The sequence below is a fragment of the Lolium rigidum genome, unplaced genomic scaffold (genome assembly GCF_022539505.1).
Source record: "Lolium rigidum isolate FL_2022 unplaced genomic scaffold, APGP_CSIRO_Lrig_0.1 contig_8118_1, whole genome shotgun sequence".
Taxonomy (NCBI): Eukaryota; Viridiplantae; Streptophyta; class Magnoliopsida; order Poales; family Poaceae; genus Lolium; species Lolium rigidum.
The window spans coordinates 1-17,803 of record NW_025901514.1 but is presented as its reverse complement, the minus strand read 5'-3'; the positions used below and the strand labels follow the sequence as shown (position 1 = coordinate 17,803).

The following is a 17,803-nucleotide window of genomic DNA, read 5'->3' as shown; positions in this document are numbered from 1 at the left end:
CACAAAGGAAGATTAAGTTTCAGCGGTTGCCTTCAACTTGTAACATGTATATCTCATGGATAATAGTCAACATAGAGTAATATAACAAGTACAATATGCAAGTATGTAGGAATCAATGCACGGTTCACACAAGTGTTTGCTTCTTGAGGTGGAGAGAAATAGGTGAACTGACTCAACATAAAAGTAAAGAGAATGGTCCTTCAAAGAGGAAAGCATCGATTGCTATATTTGTGCTAGAGCTTTTATTTTGAAAACATGAAACAATTTTGTCAACGGTAGTAATAAAGCATATGAGTTATGAACAGTTATATCTTACAAGTTGCAAGTCTCATGCATAGTATACTAATAGTGCCCGCACCTTGTCCTAATTAACTTGGACTACCGGATCTTTGCAATGCACATGTTTTGACCAAGTGTCACAATGGGGTACCTCCATGTCGCCTGTACAAAGGTCGAAGGAGAAAGCTCGCATTTTGGATTTCTCGCTTTTGATTATTCTCAACTTAGACATCCATACCGGGACAACATGGACAACAGATAATGGACTCCTCTTTAATGCATAAGCATGTGGCAACAATTATTATTCTCATATGAGATTGAGGATATGTGTCCAAACCGAAACTTCCACCATGAATCATGGCTTTAGTTAGCGGCCCAAAGTTCTTCTCTAACAACATGCATGCTCCAACCATGAAGGTGGTAGATCTCTCTTGCTTCGCGACAAGACGGACATGCATAGCAACCCACATGATATCCAACAAGAGAATAGTTGATGGCGTCCCCGTAAACATGGTTATCGCTCAACAAGCAACTTAATAAGAGATAAAGTGCATAAGTACATATTCAATACTACAATAGTTTTTAAGCTATTTGTCCCATGAGCTATATATTGCAAAGGTGAATGATGGAATTTTAAAGGTAGCACTCAAGCAATTTACTTTGGAATGGCGGATAAATACTATGTAGTAGGTAGGTATGGTGGACACAAATGGCATAGTGGTTGGCTCAAGTATTTGGGATGCATGAGAAGTATTCCCTCTCGATACAAGGTTTAGGCTAGCAAGGCTATTTGAAACAAACACAAGGATGAACGGTACAGCAAAACTCACATAAAAGACATATGGTAAACATTATAAGACTCCATACCGTCTTCCTTGTTGTTCAAAACTCAATACTAGATGTTATCTAGACTCTAGAGAAACCAAATATGCAAACCAAATTAGCAAGCTCTAAGTATTTCTTCATTAATGGGTGCAAAGTATATGATGCAAGAGCTTAAACATGAGCACAACAATTGCCAAGTATCAAATTATCCAAGACATTATAGCAATTTACTACATGTAGCATTTTCCAATTCCAACCATATAACAATTTAACGAAGATGAAACTTCGCCATGAATACTATGAGTAGAGCCTAAGGACATATTTGTCCATATGCAACAGCGGAGCGTGTCTCTCTCCCATAAAGTGAATGCTAGGATCCATTTTATTCAAACAAAACAAAAAAACAAAAACAAACCGACGCTCCAAGCAAAGTACATAAGATGTGGCCGAATAGAAATATAGTTTCAGGGGAGGAACCTCGATAATGTTGTCGATGAAGAAGGGGATGCCTTGGGCATCCCCAAGCTTAGACGCTTGAGTCTTCTTAATATATGCAGGGGTGAACCACCGGGGCATCCCCAAGCTTAGAGCTTTCACTCTCCTTAATCATATTGCATCATACTCCTCTCTTGATCCTTGAAAACTTCCTCCACACCAAACTCGAAACAACTCATTAGAGGGTTAGTGCATAATAAAAATTCACATGTTCAGAGGTGACACAATCATTCTTAACACTTCTGGACATTGCATAAAGCTACTGGACATTAGTGGATCAAAGAAATTCATCCAACATAGCAAAAGAGGCAATGCGAAATAAAAGACAGAATCTGTCAAAACAGTAACAGTCCGTAAAGATGGATTTTATTAGGCCACCAGACTTGCTCAAACGAAAATGCTCAAATTGAATGAAAGTTGCGTACGTATCTGGGGATCATGCTCGTAAATTGGCGTAATTTTCTGAGCTACCTACAGGGAGATAGACCCAGATTCGTGACAGCAAAGAAATCTGGAACTGCGCAGTAATCCAAATCTAGTACTTACTTTTCTATCAAAGAATTTACTTGGCACAACAAAACTCAAAACTAAGATAAGGAGAGGTTGCTACAGTAGTAAACAACTTCCAAGACACAAATATAAAACAAAAATACTGTAGTAAAAACATGGGTTGTCTCCCATAAGCGCTTTTCTTTAACGCCTTTCAGCTAGGCGCAGAAAGTGTATCTCAAGTATTATCGAAGGGTGGTGCATTGATATCATAAGCTCCCCCATTAGCAGTGGTACTGACATGACTGAATAATTCTTCTATATTGTTTCTCCCAATGATAGACCCGCGTCCTACCGGTATGTTTTTTGTGGTAAAATTAAAAGGAAACATGATGAATCAAGTAAAGTAAATGCAAGTACTCCCTCCGGTTCATATTAATTGACTCTAATATGGATGTATCTAGACACTTTTTAGTTCTAGATACATCCATATTGAAGTCAATTAATATGAATCGGAGGGAGTAACTAATTTTTTTGTGTTTTTGATATAGCAAGCAAGACAGTAAATAAAGTAAAACTAGCAACTAATTTTTTTGTGTTTTGATATAATGCAGCAAACAAAGTAGTAAATAAATAAAGCAAGACAAAAACAAAGTAAAGAGATTGAGAAGTGGAGACTCCCCTTGCAGCGTGTCTTGATCTCCCCGGCAACGGCGCCGTAAAAGAGCTTGATGGCGTGTATTTCACACGTTCGTTGGGCAACCCCAAGAGGAAGGTATGATGCGCACAGCAGCAAGTTTTCCCTCGTAAAGAAACCAAGGTTTATCGAACCAGGAGGAGCCAAGAAGCACGTTGAAGGTTGATGGCGGCGGGATGTAGTGTGGCGCAACACCGGAGATTCCGGCGCCAACGTGGAACCCGCACAACACAACCAAAGTACTTTGCCCCAACGAAACAGATGAGGTTGTCAATCTCACCGGCTTGCCGTAACAAAGGATTAACCGTATTGTGTGGAAGATGATTGTTTGCAGAGAAAATAGTAAAAACAAGTATTGCAACGAGATTTGTATTTCAAGTATTAAAGAATGGACCGGGGTCCACAGCTCACTAGAGGTGTCTCTCCCATAAGATAAAAGCATGTTGGGTGAACAAATTACAATCGAGCAATTGACAAATAGAGAGGGCATAACAATGCACATACATGACATGATAAGTATAGTGAGATTTAATTGGGCATTACGACAAAGTACATAGACTGCCATCCAACCGCATCTATGCCTAAAAAGTCCACCTTCGAGTTATCATCCGAACCCCTCCAGCATTAAGTTGCTAGCAACAAGCTAATTGCATTAAGTATGGTGCGTAATGTAATCAACAACTACATCCTCTGACATAGCGCCAATGTTTTATCCCTAGTGGCAACAAGCACAACACAACCTTAGGGGTTTCGTCACTCCCCCGGTGTCAATGCAGGCATGAACCCACTATCGAGCATAAGTACTCCCTCTTGGAGTTAAAAGTAAAAACTTGGCCGAGCCTCTACTAGAAACGGAGAGCATGCAAGATCATAAACAACACATGTATAATAACTTGATAATTAACATGGCATGGTATTCTCTATCCATCGGATCCCGACAAACACAACATATAGAATTACAGATAGATGATCTTGATCATGTTAGGCAGCTCACAAGATCCAACAATGAAGCACAATGAGGAGAAGACAACCATCTAGCTACCGCTATGGACCCATAGTCCAGGGGTGAACTACTCACTCATCACTCCGGAGGCGACCATGGCGGTGTAGAGTCCTCCGGGAGATGAATCCCCTCTCCGGCAGGGTGCCGGAGGAGATCTCCGAATCCCCCGAGATGGGATCGGCGGCGACGGCGTCTCGGCAAGGTTTTCCGTATCGTGGTTTTTCGCCTCGGGGGTTTCGCGACGGAGGCTTTAAGTAGGCGGAAGGGCAGGTCAAGGGGCGTCACGAGGGGCCCACACTATAGGTCGGCGCGGCCGGGGCTTGGGCCGCGCCGCCCTATAGCCTCGGCCACCTCGTGGCCCCACTTCGTGTATTCTTCGGTCTTCCGGAAGCTCCGTGGAAAAATAGGGCCCCGGGTCTTCGTTTCGTCCAATTCCGAGAATATTTCGTTACTAGGATTTCGAAACCAAAAACAACAGAAAACAGGAACCGGCACTTCGGCATCTTGTTAATAGGTTAGTTCCAGAAAATGCACGAATATGACATAAAGTGTGCATAAAACATGTAGGTATCATCAATAATATGGCATAGAACATAAGAAATTATCGATACGTCGGAGACGTATCAGCATCTTGAAGGAATTTATTTTTTGAAATTTTTATCTATTTTTCTTATCTTGTAAAGAGGTAAAAAAGGCGATCCACGGGGGGGGGGGGGTGGAGTTGCGTGGGGAGTCAGAAAAGTTCCGTGGCGCATGGAACTCATGTGCGCCACAGGTTCTTCAACATCACCTTCGGCAGCATTGGGATCATCAACAATTATGACACCCTCAAGATCCAAGGGACGTCCACTCATCGGATGAATGGGGTTCCTGTCACGATGTCCACCCTTACGGCCCATAGCTAGCAACGGAGGTGGAGGCAGAACCCCAGCGCGGAAGAGTATACGCTGCACATGATCCGATGGCCGTGCCCCAACAGATAGCCGGCACCTACAACATAAGTATAGTTGTACTCGTGTCACAAAAAGTTGCAGAGATTTGCAGCGCAGGCCGAATAAACAGCGTGTCATACTTAGAGCAATTACTTATTAGGTCTGCTATGGATATAATCAAGCACATCTGATGTACTTAAAACAGGTCTGCTATGATGCAATCAAGCACAACTCATGTAATCGAAATGCCTGAATCCTTGTTCATTAAATCATTAATTCTCCACTAATGGAGGGAGGCTGCAAGAAGTGAACGATGCTTGTCGTTTGGCATTGCAATTAACAAGCACTGTGCAGCACGAGATAGTTTCAGCTTGCTTTTTCTTTTGTGTACTCAACATCCCAATGATATAATGTACTGCCTGAAGCAAAGCATGATACGGGAAAAAAGCCCAACTTATTTAGGTTTCAGACACTGGCGGAGCATCATTGTAGCAAAACCAGACCATGGCCCGCAAAGGTTAGTACTTACGGGGATGAAAACATACAATGTTTACTTCTAGAGTAGGTGCAGCAGAAACTGCGGTAAGGCTGTTTTCGGCCAAAAAGGAAAATAACTGAATAATAGTCTGTAGGATGAATATCGAGGGAGCACAAAAACTCACTTGACCCGGTCGAATTTCAGTCCCATCCTCTTGCCACCATCCTTCCCTGAAAATGCACACATTTCCTCATCAGCTATCACTAAAGCTCCCACGCACGCCCAAATCCTTCGCAGGTACGACAAGAGTAGCACAGCTAAGCGGAGCCAACTCTTGGGAATAAATAAGCGGGCGCCACGGGGCTACATGAACAGATCGAGTGGGAAATCGAGGTGGGGGAATCTCACCAGGGAGCGGGTTGTAGTAGCCGAGGACCTCGAGGTGCTTCCCGTCGCGCGGGGAGCGGCTGTCGGCGGCCATGACCCGGTAGAAGGGCCGGTTCCGGCAGCCGATCCGCGCCAGCCGGATCCGGACCACCATGGCGACGCTTTTTTCTTCCTCTTCCTCGCCGCCTTCGCCCGTCGCCTACTCTGGGTGAGGTCGTTTGGGAACAAGGGTTTTAGGTCGGGTCGAGTCGATTTCAGCTGGGATTTCCCTCTCCTGGGCTGGGCCGGGCCTATCCATCATAGTTGCAGTAAATTTGGGGCCTAAAGGAGGCGTTATTTTGGCGGGTTCATGTCTACGTTTGGCCCGTTGTATATGGACTTGTAAATTTAAGCTTCAGTTTCTAGGCAAAAAAAAGGTCACTTCAAGTTAAAGCATCATTTGAAAAAAAAATTGACCAGATTGCATTTTTTGTGCAAAATCATATTCATAGATGACACGGTAAGAGGTGGTATAACTTATCACAAAAAGTATATGTAAGAATATACACGAGGTTACAGAAACGTGTGCACTAACACACTAGAACACTAACAAAATGTGTCGACTACAGGAGGAATCTCTGACACGAAATCAGGTTTCGTAGATAGATGCGTTTTGGATGTAGAATTTTCGTGGGATCATTTTGATATATTATGCGTTTTTTTTCGAGTTCGTATGCAACCAGAAATCCAGTTTGATGATTTTCCCACGCAATTTTGCAAAAAAAGTCGAAATTATTGTTTGCAAATCCGAGGGCACCATCTTGAGTGGATTGAAAGTGCTCGAGAAATGAAGTAATGGTGTCATAGATCTAACATTTTAGGAAGCAATACAGTTCCACCATTCATTTTTATGGTAAATAAAGTATCATATATGTGAGCAACAAATTTAAATAATATATTTTGATTATTGTGTCATTTGTCAAAGAGTCCATGTGTGTTGTTTGTAAGTAATATTAGCTCAGTAGTAAACCTATGCTCCGTGATATATCACAATGTGATTTAATTAACTTTGATAAATCTTATTGATGATCTTAAAAGAGAAAAAGTTCATCAGCGTTAATAGGTGAGCAAAATTAGATATTTATATAACTGTAACCTTTTGTTTCAGGGGATTTATAACTGTAACCTAAGTCTTTTGTTCTTTCCCAAACTTACCTATGTAGTTTAAAAATGTGCGAACTTTTAGACCGTCGTTCACATTATATTGTATACTAATATGATTTAAAAATTAAGATTAGGCCAAAAAAATCATCATTTTAGTAGTATTTTTTTCCGGATTCATTGACGTGTTTATATGCGCTAGTCGAAGTTAGAGAAGTACATTTGCAATACTTTTATTGTATCATCTATTTTCTAATAGTAGCTTTTCTATGTTTTTTTTTGTTTGCATGCATGTTTAACTGAACAAAGTAGATAATTAGGTGTTTCGCGTAATTTTTAGTAAATCAAGTTTCAAAATATGTAGTATATCAGTTTTAATGTTTTATACTAAAATCAGAGAACGTAAAACATACAACAATGCACATGCAGATCGTGTAATTTTTTTTCCTGAACGGACTCTTTATTTTTATGGAGCTACGTAGTGTGTATGTTTATTTTTCTAAAAAAACTGGCCTATTGCTCTCTGCAGATATTCTACGCAGATTTTCGGGATCTGTTCTCTGCGAAATCTTGCTTTCTACATACATCATCACTGGCTGAAGTTTTTGTCAAACTTTGGTGGTGTTCGGGTGGCCTTTGCGTTAGGTGAATTATTTTTATCTCTTTCCAACTAAGAAAATTCATACCAGTGTTCACCTTCAAAAATAGGTATAGACACGTGTCAGAATGCACATCCACCTCTTTTTTTACCGGCTGGAAAACCGCCTGAACTTTATCAATAGAGATCCCTTCATTGCACGATTGCTAAGTTGGACTAAACCATTTAACGTGTGAATCTAGGCTATGCAATTCTTTTTGAGATATGTTCTAAGAACTCGATCGTGTGGACACATGTAGGGTTTATGTGTCCTAAGTTTACTTTTGTATACATGTATTATTGTCCGTAACACTTCTTATTTTTTATTATCAGACATTAAGATTAGAGTAACCGATTTATATTTTTTGACCATATGTGGATTAACCTCGTGCCACGAAAAACACTCTTGTATTCCTTTTAGTATATGATAGATTGTATATGTTGATTATAGTACTAAATATCTGCAAAGCATAAAATTGTGATAGTAATTTGCCGAAGGCCCATGGACAATACATTCGGTGACCACGTGCCACACGACAACTCCATTGTCTTCTTCGGGATCGTCATAGTCAGAGTCATCGGAGGGATCAGACGATATCGCGGATGTACTCTGAAGCTCCATCTTCAAGTAATATATGCACCTACTTGATCGGAATGGTCATCAATAGCGGGGCCAAAGGAATTTATTAAAGCTCTGGCGAGCTGCCGAGTCAAGCGAGCTAGCAGGAGGTGCACATGCGTACGTAGCATGCATTTAGCTAGCAGCACCACGTACAAAGATTACACTTAAGGAGCAATGCACATGGGACATTGGCTGATGGGATTGGGGCGTGCGTGGAGCCGCTGCATGGCAATGTGAAGATTTTCCACTTTTAACAGATATTTTGTTTCATATTTTAATTTAATTTAGAAAAGGCTGTTAGAGTCCAACGGAATTACGGTTCCCCGTTACTTTCCTTTTTGCATCTTACGCTCAATGAGATGTGTTTCTTTAAATATATACGTGTCAACTTATTACATAACTACTAATCTTTCATAAAATCTCAGCCATATATTTTAGATCTAACAATTAAAATTAATTTTGATGATGTGGATTAATGTAGTGTCTCCGTTAAAGTTAAAATCTCTTATGTTGCTTTTAGTATATAATAGATTCTCAGTGGTAAAAGATGACATAATACATGGGCATCTTGAAGGAATTTATTTTTTGAAATTTTTATCTATTTTTCTTATTTTCTAAAGAGGTAAAAAAGGCGATCCACGGGAGGGGGGGGGGGGTGGAGTTGCGTGGGGAGTCAAAAAAAGTTCTGTGGCGCATGGAACTCATGTGCGCCACAGGTTCTTCAGCATCACCTTCAGTAGCATTGGGATCATCAACAATTGTGACACCCTCAAGATCCAAGGGACGTCCAGTCATCGGATGAATGGGGTTCCTGTCACGATGTCCACCCTTACGGCCCATAGCTAGCAACGGAGGTGGAGGCAGAACCCCAGCGCGGAAGAGTATACGCTGCACAGGATCTGATGGCTGTGCCCCAACAGATAGCCAGTACCTACAACATAAGTATAGTTGTACCGTGTCACAAAAATTGCAGGTTTTGCAGCGCAGGCCGAATAAACAGCGTGTCATACTTAGAGCAATTACTTATTAGGTCTGCTATGGATATAATCAAGCACATCTGATGTACTTAAAACAGGTCTGCTATGATGCAATCAAGCACAACTCATGTAATCGAAATGCCTGAATCCTTGTTCATTAAATCAATAATTCTCCACTAATGGAGGGAGGCTGCAAGAAGTGAACGATGCTTGTCGTTTGGCATTGCAATCAACAAGCACTTCGTGCAGCACGAGATAGTTTCGGTTGCTTTTTCTTTTGTGTACTCAACATCCCAATGATATAATGTACTCGCCTGAAGCAAAGCATGATACGGGAAAAAAGCCCAACTTATTTAGGTTTCGGTATCATCGGCGGAGCTTCATTGTAGCAAAACCAGACCATGGCCCGCAAAGGTTAGTACTTACGGGGATGAAAACATACAATGTTTACTTCTAGAGTAGGTGCAGCAGAAACTGCGGTAAGGCTGTTTTCGGCCAAAAAGGAAAATAACTGAATAATAGTCTGTATGATGAATATCGAGGGAGCACAAAAACTCACTTGACCCGGTCGAATTTCAGTCCCATCCTCTTGCCACCATCCTTCCCTGAAAATGCACACATTTCCTCATCAGCTATCACTAAAGCTCCCACACACGCCCAAATCCTTCGCAGTACGACAAGAGTAGCACAGCCTAAGCGGAGCCGACTCTTGGGAATAAATAAGCGGGCGCCACGGGGCTACATGAACAGATCGAGTGGGAAATCGAGGTGGGGGAATCTCACCGGGGAGCGGGTTGTAGTAGCCGAGGACCTCGAGGTGCTTCCCGTCGCGCGGGGAGCGGCTGTCGGCGGCCATGACCCGGTAGAAGGGCCGGTTCCGGCAGCCGAACCGCGCCAGCCGGATCCGGACCACCATGGCGACGCTTTTTTTTCTTCCTCTTCCTCGCCGCCTTCGCCTGTCGCCTACTCTGGGTGAGGTCGTTTGGGAACAAGGGTTTTAGGTCGGGTCGGGTCGATTTCAGCTGGGATTTCCCTCTCCTGGGCTGGGCCGGGCCTATCCATAATAGTTGCAGTAAATTTGGGGCCTAAAGGAGGCGTTATTTTGGCGGGTTCATGTCTACGTTTGGCCCGTTGTATATGGACTTGTAAATTTAAGCTTCAGTTTCTAGGCAAAAAAAGGTCACTTCAAGTTAAAGCTTCATTTGAAAAAAAAATTGACCAGATTGCATTTTTTGTGCAAAATCATATTCATAGATGACACGGTAAGAGGTGGTATAACTTCTCACAAAAAGTATATGTAAGAATATACACGAGGTTACAGAAACGTGTGCACTAACACACTAGAACACTAACAAAATGTGTCGACTACAGGAGGAATCTCTGACACGAAATCAGGTTTCGTAGATAGACGCGTTTTGGATGTAGAATTTTCGTGGGATCATTTTGATATATTATGCGTTTTTTTCGAGTTCGTATGCAACCAGAAATCCAGTTTGATGATTTTCCCACGCAATTTTGCAAAAAAAGTCGAAATTATTGTTTGTTAATTCTCAGTGGTAAAAGATGACATAATACATGGGCATCTTGAAGGAATTTATTTTTTGAAATTTTTATCTATTTTTCTTATTTTGTAAAGAGGTAAAAAAGGCGATCCACGGGGGGGGGGGGGGGGGGTTGCGGGGGAGTCAAAAAAAAGTTCTGTGGCGCGTGGAACTCATGTGCGCCACAGGTTCTTCAGCATCACCTTCAGTAGCATTGGGATCATCAACAATTGTGACACCCTCAAGATCCAAGGGACGTCCAGTCATCGGATGAATGGGGTTCCTGTCACGATGTCCACCCTTACGGCCCATAGCTAGCAACGGAGGTGGAGGCAGAACCCCAGCGCGGAAGAGTATACGCTGCACATGATCTGATGGCTGTGCCCCAACAGATAGCCAGTACCTACAACATAAGTATAGTTGTACTGTGTCACAAAAAGTTGCAGGTTTTGCAGCGCAGGCCGAATAAACAGCGTGTCATACTTAGAGCAATTACTTATTAGGTCTGCTATGGATATAATCAAGCACATCTGATGTACTTAAAATAGGTCTGCTATGATGCAATCAAGCACAACTCATGTAATCGAAATGCCTGAATCCTTGTTCATTAAATCAATAACTCTCTACTAATGGAGGGAGGCTGCAAGAAGTGAATGGTGCTTGTCGTTTGGCATTGCAATCAACAAGCACTGTGCAGCACGAGATAGTTTCAGTTGCTTTTTCTTTTGTGTACTCAACATCCCAATGATATAATGTACAGCCTGAAGCAAAGCATGATACGGGAAAAAAGCCCAACTTATTTAGGTTTCAGACACTGGCGGAGCTTCATTGTAGCAAAACCAGACCATGGCCCGCAAAGATTAATACTTACGGGGATGAAAGCATACAATGTTTACTTCTAGAGTAGGTGCAGCAGAAACTGCGGTAAGGCTGTTTTCGGCCAAAAAGGAAAATAACTGAATAATAGTCTGTAGGATGAATATCGAGGGAGCACAAAAACTCACTTGACCCGGTCGAATTTCAGTCCCATCCTCTTGCCACCATCCTTCCCCTGAAAATGCACACATTTCCTCATCGGCTATCACTAAAGCTCCCACGCACGCCCAAATCCTTCGCAGGTACGACAAGAGTAGCACAGCTAAGCGGAGCCGACTCTTGGGAATAAATAAGCGGGCGCCACGGGGCTCCATGAACAGATCGAGTGGGAAATCGAGGTGGGGGAATCTCACCGGGGAGCGGGTTGTAGTAGCCGAGGACCTCGAGGTGCTTCCCGTCGTGCGGGGAGCGGCTGTCGGCGGCCATGACCCGGTAGAAGGGCCGGTTCCGGCAGCCGAACCTCGCCAGCCGGATCCGGACCACCATGGCGCCGCTTTTTTTCTTCCTCTTCCTCGCCGCCTTCGCCTGTCGCCTACTGCGGGTGAGGTCGTTTGGGAACAAGGGTTTTAGTTCGGGTCGGGTCGATTTCAGCTGGGATTTCCTCTCCCGGGCTGGGCCGGGCCTATCCATCATAGTTGCGATAAATTTGGGGCCTAAAGGAGGCGTTATTTTGGTGGGTTCATGTCTACGTTTGGCCCGTTGTATATGGACTTGTAAATTTAAGCTTCAGTTTCTAGGCAAAAAAAGGTCACTTCAAGTTAAAGCTTCATTTGAAAAAAAAAATTGACCAGATTGCATTTTTTGTGCAAAATCATATTCATAGATGACACGGTAAGAGGTGGTATAACTTATCACAAAAAGTATGTGTAAGAATATACACGAGGTTACAGAAACGTGTGCACTAACACACTAGAACACTAACAAAATGTGTCGACTACAGGAGGAATCTCTGACACGAAATCAGGTTTCGTAGATAGACGCGTTTTGGATGTAGAATTTTCGTGGGATCATTTTGATATATTATGCGTTTTTTTCGAGTTCGTATGCAACCAGAAATCCAGTTTGATGATTTTCCCACACAATTTTGCAAAAAAGTCGAAATTATTGTTTGTTAATTCTCAGTGGTAAAAGATGACATAATACATGGGCATCTTGAAGGAATTTATTTTTTGAAATTTTTATCTATTTTTCTTATTTTGTAAAGAGGTAAAAAAGGCGATCCACGGGGGGGGGGGGGTGGAGTTGCGTGGGGAGTCAAAAAAACTTCTGTGGCGCATGGAACTCATGTGCGCAAAATGTTCTTCAGCATCACCTTCAGTAGCATTGGGATCATCAACAATTATGACACCCTCAAGATCCAAGGGACGTCCAGTCATCGGATGAATGGGGTTCCTGTCACGATGTCCACCCTTACGGCCCATAGCTAGAAACGGAGGTGGAGGCAGAACCCCAGCGCAGAAGAGTATACGCTGCACAGGATCTGATGGCTATGCCCCAACAGATAGCCAGTACCTACAACATAAGTATAGTTGTACTGTGTCAAAAAAAGTTGCAGGATTTGCAGCGCAGGCCGAATAAACAGCGTGTCATACTTAGAGCAATTACTTATTAGGTCTGCTATGGATATAATCAAGCACATCTGATGTACTTAAAACAGGTCTGCTATGATGCAATCAAGCACAACTCATGTAATCGAAATGCCTGAATCCTTGTTCATTAAATCAATAATTCTCCACTAATGGAGGGAGGCTGCAAGAAGTGAACGATGCTTGTCGTTTGGCATTGCAATCAACAAGCACCGTGGCAGCACGAGATAGTTTCGATTGCTTTTTCTTTTGTGTACTCAACATCCCAATGATATAATGTACTGCCTAAAGCAAAGCATGATACGGGAAAAAAGCCCAACTTATTTAGGTTTCAGACACTGGCGGAGCTTCATTGTAGCAAAACCAGACCATGGCCCGCAAAGGTTAGTACTTACGGGGATGAAAACATACAATTTTTACTTCTAGAGTAGGTGCAGCAGAAACTGCGGTAAGGCTGTTTTCGGCCAAAAAGGAAAATAACTGAATAATAGTCTGTAGGATGAATATCGAGGGAGCACAAAAACTCACTTGACCCGGTCGAATTTCAGTCCCATCCTCTTGCCACCATCCTTCCCTGAAAATGCACACGTTTCCTCATCAGCTACCACTAAAGCTCCCACGCACGCCCAAATCATTCGCAGGTACGACAAGAGTAGCACAGCTAAGCGGAGCCGACTCTTGGGAATAAATAAGCGGGCGCCACGGCGCTACATGAACAGATCGAGTGGGAAATCGAGGTGGGGGAATCTCACCGGGGAGCGGGTTGTAGTAGCCGAGGACCTCGAGGTGCTTCCCGTCGCGCGGGGAGCGGCTGTCGGCGGCCATGACCCGGTAGAAGGGCCGGTTCCCGCAGCCGAACCGCGCCAGCCGGATCCGGACCACCATGGCGACGCTTTTTTCTTCCTCTTCCTCGCCGCCGTCGCTCGTCGCCTACTCGGGTGAGGTCGTTTGGGAACAAGGGTTTTAGGTCGGGTCGAGTCGATTTCGCGATGGGATTTCCCTCTCCTGGCTGCGTCGGGCCTATCCATCATAGTTGCAGAAATTTGGGGCCTAAAGGAGGCGTTATTTTGGCGGGTTCATGTCTACGTTTGGCCCGTTGTATATGGACTTGTAAATTTAAGCTTCACGTTTCTAGGCAAAAAAAAGGTCACTTCAAGTTAAAGCTTCATTTGAAAACAAAATTGACCAGATTGCATTTTTTGTGCAAAATCATATTCATAGATGACACGGTAAGAGGTGGTATAACTTATCACAAAAAGTAAGAATATACACGAGGTTACAGAAACGTGTGCACTAACACACTAGAACACTAACAAAATGTGTCGACTGAATCTCTGACACGAAATCAGGTTTCGTAGATAGACGCGTTTTGGATGTAGAATTTTCGTGGGATCATTTTGATATATTATGCATTTTTTTTCGAGTTCGTATGCAACCAGAAATCCAGTTTGATGATTTTCCCACACAATTTTGCAAAAAAGTCGAAATTATTGTTTGTTAATTCTCAGTGGTAAAAGATGACATAATACATGGGCATCTTGAAGGAATTTATTTTTTGAAAGTTTTATCTATTTTTTGTTATTTTGTAAAGAGGTAAAAAGGCGATCCACGGGGGGGGGGGGGGGGGTGGAGATGCGTGGGGAGTCAAAAACTTCTCGTGGCGCATGGAACTCATGTGCGCCACGAGTTCTTCAAAGATCACCTTCGCGTAGCATTGGGATCATCAACAATTATGACACCCTCAAGATCCAAGGGACGTCCAAGTCATCGGATGAATGGGGTTCCCGCCACGATGTCCACCCTTACGGCCCATAGCTAGCAACGGAGGTGGAGGCGAGAACCCCGCTGCGGAAGAGTATACGCTGCACGAGATCCGATGGCTGTGCCCCACCGTGATAGCCGCACCTACAACATAAGTATAGTTGTACCGTGTCACAAAAAGTTGCGGATTTGGTACGCAGCAGCCGAATAAACAGCGTGTCATACTTAGAGCAATTACTTATTAGGTCTCGCTATGGATATAATCAAGCACATCCGATGTACTTAAAATAGGTCTGCGTATGATGCAATCAAGCACAACTCATGTAATCGAAATGCCTGAATCCTTGTTCATTAAATCAATAATTCTCCACTAATGGAGGGAGGCTGCAAGAAGTGAACGATGCTTGTCGTTTGGCATTGCAATCAACAAGCACACGTGCAGACGAGATAGTTTCAGCTTGCTTTTTCTTTTGTGTACTCAACATCCCAATGATATAATGTACTGCCTAAAGCAAAGCATGATACGGGAAAAAAGCCCAACTTATTTAGGTTTCAGACACTGGCGGAGCTTCATTGTAGCAAAACCAGACCATGGCCCGCAAAGGTTAGTACTTACGGGGATGAAAACATACAATGTTTACTTCTAGAGTAGGTGCAGTAAACTGCGGTAAGGCTGTTTTCGGTCAAAAAGGAAAATAACTCGAATAATAGTCCGTAGGATGAATATCGAGGGAGCACAAAAACTCACTTGGACCCTGTCGACTTCAGTCCCATCCTCTTGCCACCATCCTTCCCTCGAAAATGCACACATTTCCTCATCAGCTACCACTAAAGCTCCCACGCACGCCCAAATCCTTCGCAGGTACGACAAGAGTAGCACAGCTAAGCGGAGCCGACTCTTGGGAATAAATAAGCGGGCGCCACGACGCTACATGAACAGATCGAGTGGGAAATCGAGGTGGGGGAATCTCACCGGGGAGCGGGTTGTAGTAGCCGAGGACCTCGAGGTGCTTCCCGTCGCGCGGGGAGCGGGTCGTCGGCGGCCATGACCCGGTAGAAGGGCCGGTTCCGGCAGCCGAACCGCGCCAGCCGGATCCGGACCACCATGGCGACGCTTTTTTTCTTCCACTTCCTCGCCGCCTTCGCCTGTCGCCTACTCTGGGTGAGGTCGTTTTGGAACAAGGGTTTTAGGTCGGGTCGAGTCGATTTCAGCTGGGATTTCCCTCTCCTAGGCTGGGCCGGGCCCATCCATCATAGTTGCAGTAAATTTGGGGCCTAAAGGAGGCGTTATTTTGGCGGGTTCATGTCTACATTTGGCCCGTTGTATATGGACTTGTAAATTTAAGCTTCAGCTTTCTAGGCAAAAAAAGGTCACTTCAAGTTAAAGCTTCATTTGAAAACAAAATTGACCAGATTGCATTTTTTGTGCAAAATCATATTCATAGATGACACGGTAAGAGGTGGTATAACTTATCACAAAAAGTATATGTAAGAATATACACGAGGTTACGTAAACGTGTGCACTAACACACTAGAACACTAACAAAATGTGTCGACTACCGGAGGAATCTCCGACACGAAATCAGGTTTCGTAGATAGACGCGTTTTGGATGTAGAATTTTCGTGGGATCATTTTGATATATTATGCGTTTTTTTTCGAGTTCGTATGCAACCAGAAATCCAGTTTGATGATTTTCCCACACAATTTTGCAAAAAAGTCGAAATTATTGTTTGTTAATTCTCAGTGGTAAAAAAAGGCGATCCACGGGGGGGGGGGGGGTGGAGATGCGTGGGGAGTCAAAAAAACTTCTGTGGCGCATGGAACTCATGTGCGCCACATGTTCTTCAGCATCACCTTCAATAGCATTGGGATCATCAACAATTATGACACCCTCAAGATCCAAGGGACGTCCAGTCATCGGATGAATGGGGTTCCTGTCACGATGTCCACCCTTACGGCCCATAGCTAGCAACGGAGGTGGAGGCAGAACCCCAGTGCGGAAGAGTATACGCTGCACAGGATCTGATGGCCGTGCCCCAACAGATAGCCGCACTCTACAACATAAGTATAGTTGTACCGTGTCACAAAAAGTTGCAGGATTTGCAGCAAGCAGGCCGAATAAACAGCGTGTCATACTTAGAGCAATTACTTATTAGGTCTCGCTATGGATATAATCAAGCACATCCGATGTACTTAAAACAGGTCCGCTATGATGCAATCAAGCACAACTCATGTAATCGAAATGCCCGAATCCTTGTTCATTAAATCAATAATTCTCCACTAATGGAGGGAGGCTGCAAGAAGTGAACGATGCTTGTCGTTTGGCATTGCAATCAACAAGCACTGTGCAGCACGAGATAGTTTCAGTTGCTTTTTCTTTTGTGTACTCAACATCCCAATGATATAATGTACTGCCTAAAGCAAAGCATGATACGGGAAAAAAGCCCAACTTATTTAGGTTTCAGTATCATCGGCGGAGCTTCATTGTAGCAAAACCAGACCATGGCCCGCAAAGGTTAGTACTTACGGGGATGAAAACATACAATGTTTACTTCTAGAGTAGGTGCGGCAGAAACCGCGGTAAGGCTGTTTTCGTCAAAAAGGAAAATAACCGAATAATAGTCCGTAGGATGAATATCGAGGAGCACAAAAACTCACTTGACCCGGTCGAATTTCAGTCCCATCCTCTTGCCACCATCCTTCCCTCGAAAATGCACACATTTCCTCATCAGCTACCACTAAAGCTCCCACGCACGCCCAAATCCTTCGCAGGTACGACAAGAGTAGCACAGCTAAGCGGAGCCGACTCTTGGGGAATAAACAAGCGGGCGCCACGGGGCTACATGAACAGATCGAGTGGGAAATCGAGGTGGGGGAATCTCACCGGGGAGCGGGTTGTAGTAGCCGAGGACATCGAGGTGCTTCCCGTCACGCGGGGAGCGGCCGTCGGCGGCCATGACCCGAAGAGAAGGGCCGGTTCCGGCAGCCGAACCGCGCCGACCGGATCCGGACCACCATGGCGACGCTTTTTTCTTCCTCTTCCTCGCCGCCTTCGCTCGTTGACATAGGCATCCCAA

At 43.9% G+C, this 17,803-nt stretch overlaps 3 protein-coding genes and 3 pseudogenes across 3 annotated transcripts; all 6 read right to left on the bottom strand.

Annotated features, from left to right (window-relative positions):
* Positions 1 to 4,578: 4,578 nt before the first annotated feature.
* On the bottom strand, positions 4,579 to 5,739 carry LOC124682279 (30S ribosomal protein S16-2, chloroplastic/mitochondrial-like; the record flags this gene model as incomplete). The annotated part of the gene is made up of 3 exons (XM_047216992.1): positions 5,607 to 5,739; positions 5,383 to 5,428; positions 4,579 to 4,778 (listed from the first exon to the last, which is right to left on the bottom strand). Coding segments are annotated over exons 1-3 (379 nt in total), but the record flags the coding sequence as incomplete, so codon positions are not given.
* Positions 5,740 to 7,949: 2,210 nt separating this feature from the next.
* On the bottom strand, positions 7,950 to 9,877 carry LOC124682278 (30S ribosomal protein S16-2, chloroplastic/mitochondrial-like). The gene is made up of 4 exons (XM_047216991.1): positions 9,745 to 9,877; positions 9,521 to 9,566; positions 8,699 to 8,915; positions 7,950 to 8,003 (listed from the first exon to the last, which is right to left on the bottom strand). Exons 1-4 carry the CDS (start codon positions 9,875 to 9,877, stop codon positions 7,950 to 7,952), a joined length of 450 nt encoding a protein of 149 aa, XP_047072947.1.
* A 769-nt stretch (positions 9,878 to 10,646) lies between these two features.
* On the bottom strand, positions 10,647 to 11,864 carry LOC124682277 (30S ribosomal protein S16-2, chloroplastic/mitochondrial-like). The gene is made up of 3 exons (XM_047216990.1): positions 11,734 to 11,864; positions 11,507 to 11,554; positions 10,647 to 10,905 (listed from the first exon to the last, which is right to left on the bottom strand). Exons 1-3 carry the CDS (start codon positions 11,862 to 11,864, stop codon positions 10,647 to 10,649), a joined length of 438 nt encoding a protein of 145 aa, XP_047072946.1.
* Positions 11,865 to 12,097: 233 nt separating this feature from the next.
* On the bottom strand, positions 12,098 to 13,849 carry LOC124682276 (annotated as a pseudogene).
* Positions 13,850 to 14,662: 813 nt separating this feature from the next.
* LOC124682275 lies at positions 14,663 to 15,832 on the bottom strand (annotated as a pseudogene).
* A 241-nt stretch (positions 15,833 to 16,073) lies between these two features.
* On the bottom strand, positions 16,074 to 17,744 carry LOC124682274 (annotated as a pseudogene).
* Between the last annotated feature and the right edge of the window lie 59 nt (positions 17,745 to 17,803).